This window comes from Manduca sexta, unplaced genomic scaffold (genome assembly GCF_014839805.1).
Source record: "Manduca sexta isolate Smith_Timp_Sample1 unplaced genomic scaffold, JHU_Msex_v1.0 HiC_scaffold_2859, whole genome shotgun sequence".
Lineage (NCBI taxonomy): Eukaryota > Metazoa > Arthropoda > Insecta > Lepidoptera > Sphingidae > Manduca > Manduca sexta.
Window position 1 is genome coordinate 13001 of NW_023593866.1, and position 4717 is coordinate 17717.

General features: G+C 33.1%; 1 protein-coding gene across 1 annotated transcript; it reads right to left on the reverse strand.

Moving 5' to 3' along the window:
• Positions 1-1273: 1273 nt before the first annotated feature.
• On the reverse strand, positions 1274-2668 carry LOC115440028 (the record flags this gene model as incomplete). Its single annotated transcript, XM_030164151.2, has 1 exon — positions 1274-2668. A coding segment is annotated over one exon (1261 nt), but the record flags the coding sequence as incomplete, so codon positions are not given.
• Between the last annotated feature and the right edge of the window lie 2049 nt (positions 2669-4717).

Sequence of the window (4717 nt, forward strand, 5' to 3'; positions counted from 1 at the left end):
AATGTGACACAGAACACAGGTCATTAGTGAAGGAGATGACTTCGACACAGGTTAGTTATTCGACCCGCTGACACCACGACCTTCTCACGTTTATTCTACTAAACTAATTCTGAATCGATTTGCGAACAATTTGTTAGAATCCCACGAGATCACAACGCAGACGTATATCGTGGCGATAATTTATATGTAATTTAAAGAATTTTGTACCGTTCTGATTTCATAAAAAATTGTAAGTGATATTTTTTTGTAATAGTCATACGGCCATGATAGTTAGTATTTATTGTTGTTGTTGTTGCAGTTAATGAATATGAAGTTTATATGATGAGTTTCATGGGATCAATCTCATCTGTAAAATATTTCGTAAAACTTGCGTTTCCGAAATAAAATTTACCCTATAGCACTCAATAATATTACTCACTCAATATAATATGTAGCCTTCTATCAAAAAAGGCATTTTCAGAAATCAAACAGTACTTTCAAAGTTTAGCGCGTTCAAAAAATGTTATTTTATTTTTATTGCAACTAAATAACTCATACTATAGAACGCGTAGAGAAACGATTTCTCTAATTACAAGTACGCAATTTGGCTATCAAAGGAACAGTGTCATCGGCGTCATCGCCTGGAAACACCTTGAGACCACTTTCTCCGATGCAGAGTAACAAACCGGACTCGATTCAAAGATATACCAAAGAGTGATAATTATAATACGGATCAATTAGTGCATGAATAATTTAGGCAATGCGGCATACCAATTGAAAAATAATTTATAGCTCTATAAATTACTTAGTGAACATAATATTCCGTCTTTCTACATAACACGAAACTAGATCTATTTATTATAAATGTAATTACAGTATTTAATGCAAGTTATTGACCCAGGTTATTCCCTGAATGCTTTAATATCTAACATGCCGACGCTATAATTTTTTACACACTTAATATTTTATACATTTTCTATACTTAATGTATTTTGTTAAGACATAATATTTTTCTTATCCAAAGTTGCAAAATATAATAAACTGCAACGAACACTTTAATGTAATTACACTTGCAGTCAAAAGTTAAAAGTATTTTGGCCAGTAATAAAGTTCGTCTACGCCTGGATTCGCTTTCACTTGTCTTTGCACGTTTCTCAAACTATCAATTTAGATAGGATCTAACTAATAACAACATGTCCAAACACCAATTATATTCGTACTTATTAAATAAATGTGTACATCCGAATGGCATGAACTATTTAATACAATCTGAGTCATGCAAAAACAAAAATCATTTCGAAGGCATCAATAAATATCGTGTAATCGTACTATAGACCGATGATTTATATGAAACAGAATATAAGCAGTAAATTTATTGGGGCGCTTGTTGCCAAAAAAAATATATCAACAAAATATACTTCTCATAAATTACATATTATTTTGGCCTATATTGAACGCCTTTACTTGTTCCTGATACATTCTGTGTTTTTCTTCTAGAGTTTTAAGAGTGCTTGACGGCCTCACTCTCCCGACATTGACCATAAAATTAATTTGAACTGGTGGAACATCTTCTGCGTGTTCGGTTCCTGTGATGGAAGGTTTTGCTCGAGTTGCCGATCTAACTTTCACTTGAACGTCTCTTTCATATTCAACTTTTCCATTACATTTTCCGGCATTTGTGTCTTTTTTTGTTCGGTCATTTTTATTACCCTTTTTAGTACGTTTTGTCATCTGATCTTTTTCATCACATCTTTCTGTATTTTTTTGTATTCCAGCCGATTTGGATTTATATGGGAGAACACTTTTTAACCCTTTAGGGGCTTTTTCTTGTTTTGTTTTATTTACTAAATAAGAGGCATTGTCTTCGTTTTTACAATCTTTTGAAGAATCTCGGTGTCTTGCTGATAATTCCTTTTCAATTTTCTTTTCAGCTTCAGCTTGGACTGATTTTTTATAAATCTTTAAACGATTTTCCATCCTCACCTTCTCAGAGTATCTTTGAAGACTCCTGGCGCGTTCTAGCCGTGGTTTAATTTTCTCCATATCAGGTCCTAAACCTCCCAATTTTACATTTTGTATCGGCTGCACTGTATTACGTCTCATGCGACGACGTGGTTGAGAAACCTCAGAAATGCTTCTAAAATTGTTATCTGCAAGTTCATCTGGTGATTTACTTCTTATATCATCCGTAAAACGATAATCGTCTTCATAAGAATTATCAAAATTTTGGGGAACATCACTGTTCATCAGTTTTGCATAGTATATTTCATTATATGATTCGGTATTGAAAAATTCTGATACGGGATTATTGTCTTCTCCAATACTTTCTCTTTCAGTGTCACCAAATTCGGGAGACAATGACCGTATTTCATCTTTTTCTGGCATTTTTTCAACACATTTAGTAGTGAACTGCTTGCGAAATATTTCCAAGTACGTGGCACATTTGGCCTTTTGTCTGTCTTTATTGACAAGGTAATTTTTTTGTTGCGTTTCCTTTTTTTGCTTGTCGATATTACCTTGCATATTTCCATTATCTATTTTCTGTTTTCTTTTACGATCTTTTGGTATTTTTATCAATACGTCTTTTTCATAAAACGGGACAAGTATTGTGTCAACATTTTCCTCGGATACTTGTTTCACGATAACTTTTCTATTAAATTCTTCTTCGAGACTATCGACTGATATATCACTACCAGACAAGTGAAATGTTTCTCCATAATTTTGGAGAAATTATTTTATATCTTCAATTGACATTTGACAAGTATATAAATAAAGTGACGTCTCGGTTATGTCGTTACGATATGACATTAATATATTTTGAATAAATTTATCAGACATTTTGGTACAATATATCAAAAAGGTTCAATACTCTCCATTACACAAAAAATAATACTGACGTGTGCACAAAATGTGAGCTACATTAGTCAAATTGAATGAATAATTAAGAATGTTTAAAATTGATTTATCAGCTAGCTATCTGTTAAAACAAATGCAGTGCATAAATCGTTGAACTGTCAAAAGTTAGTACACGCAGAAATGTTGGCAGCTTGCCAGTATTCGAATAAGGATGACAGTCGACTAAGCAAAACAAGTCAACGTAATTTAAATCATCCTTGGATATAGCCTATGCAATCTTCAATTCTATTTAAAGAACTAATGTAGAGTCTATGTATTCAGTTGGAAATAAAATCCAAAAGCGAGTACCTATAATACTATTAGTTTAGCCAAGTTTGTATTTGTTTTATGCTCATAGTAATAAATGGGAGGACTATTATCAGTCTACCAGGGAATATAGTATTATCTTTCTCATCTTTACTTCTCTTCTCTTCTTTGATTACTTAATAGTCTTTCATTTATTGTATTTCCAATATAAAATCTCTTTATTTATATAAAAATTTCTTATGTACACTTGAGTTATCATAAGTGTAATTATGTTCGCCTACGTGATGAATAAATCATTTTATTTTTGTATGAATGCAACAATAATTTATAAAATAAATTTTGGCCAAGCATAGTCAGTTTTATAACTAACATATCCACTTATATCGTCAGAAGCAGTAATAAACATTGATGGTAATCATCAACAAGTGTTTCGCTCGTTTCGTAATTCATTTGCATAAAAAAGCTTTTCACTAAAATGAAGCAGTCAACGAGCAAGCACCTGTACAAGTGCACACAGAATTACATAGAGCATAAAGTACTCCACGCAGCGCGAAGTGAAGTTTGATTGACTCGCTCCCATTGACAGTTTTGTGTGCGAATATTCAACAAATGGTATTCGAAATCGCGGCGTACGTGTTTCCTGAATGGAATGTCGATTCAACTGTTTCGAGCGAAGATGATTCAAAGCGGTTTTGAAATGATTGAGTCGATCTTTTATGTCTCTAATGATCTTTTGGGCGGGGGAAGAGAATTATCGTATAAATACTGCTTACTAACCACATATACCAACTTTGTACGAGTGATTGATTACTAATATCGTCTTAATTATAATCATTCTAATCAAAGTATACCAATTACACTGTATTTGTGGATCATACAACATAACTCTCGGTGCAGGTATCAAACCCACTGCTATTTAATATTATTCACATTTTCGCCTAGGTTATAGAAGCTGTCTTGTCCCAAAGGACAGAGCCAGTTAGGAAAAAAAATAGAAGCTGTAAAATCCAGTATCTGAAACTCTTTTTCCAGAACAACGACGCTTGGACCAACCTATTTTTGCCAATTACAATTACCCTTTAACATTTTGGCCCACAAACCTACTAAAATCAATCATTCTTCGTAATAATTAAGGGTATTAAAGGATAGTCTCCAAAGCTACTTTATACTAAGATATTAATTTACAGTGTTGACATAAATCTCATTCATACCATTCTCGCGTCAGTCATAAGTTCATTCGTGTCATTCATTCATTGTATACGAGGGCTTGTAACTCGCGGTCAAGTGTCTTGAGTGAATCAAGCCAAGTAAGAAAATCACCTACGTATCTACATTCTACTCGTACGTATAACCCTACCACGTTAAGAATCGCTTGAGTAGCAGGGTCATGGACGGTATTACATTACGTTTATATTTTACACGTTTATATTTATAATGATTTCTTATGTTTACGCAAATGTTAATTAAAATTAAACTGTTTTTCGGATTATATCGCGGTTTTAATATTTCGGTTTTTTGCTTTACTGCGGCCTTCGTGGTCATGGGGGGACTGAGGTGTTGTTCATCCGTAAAGTCA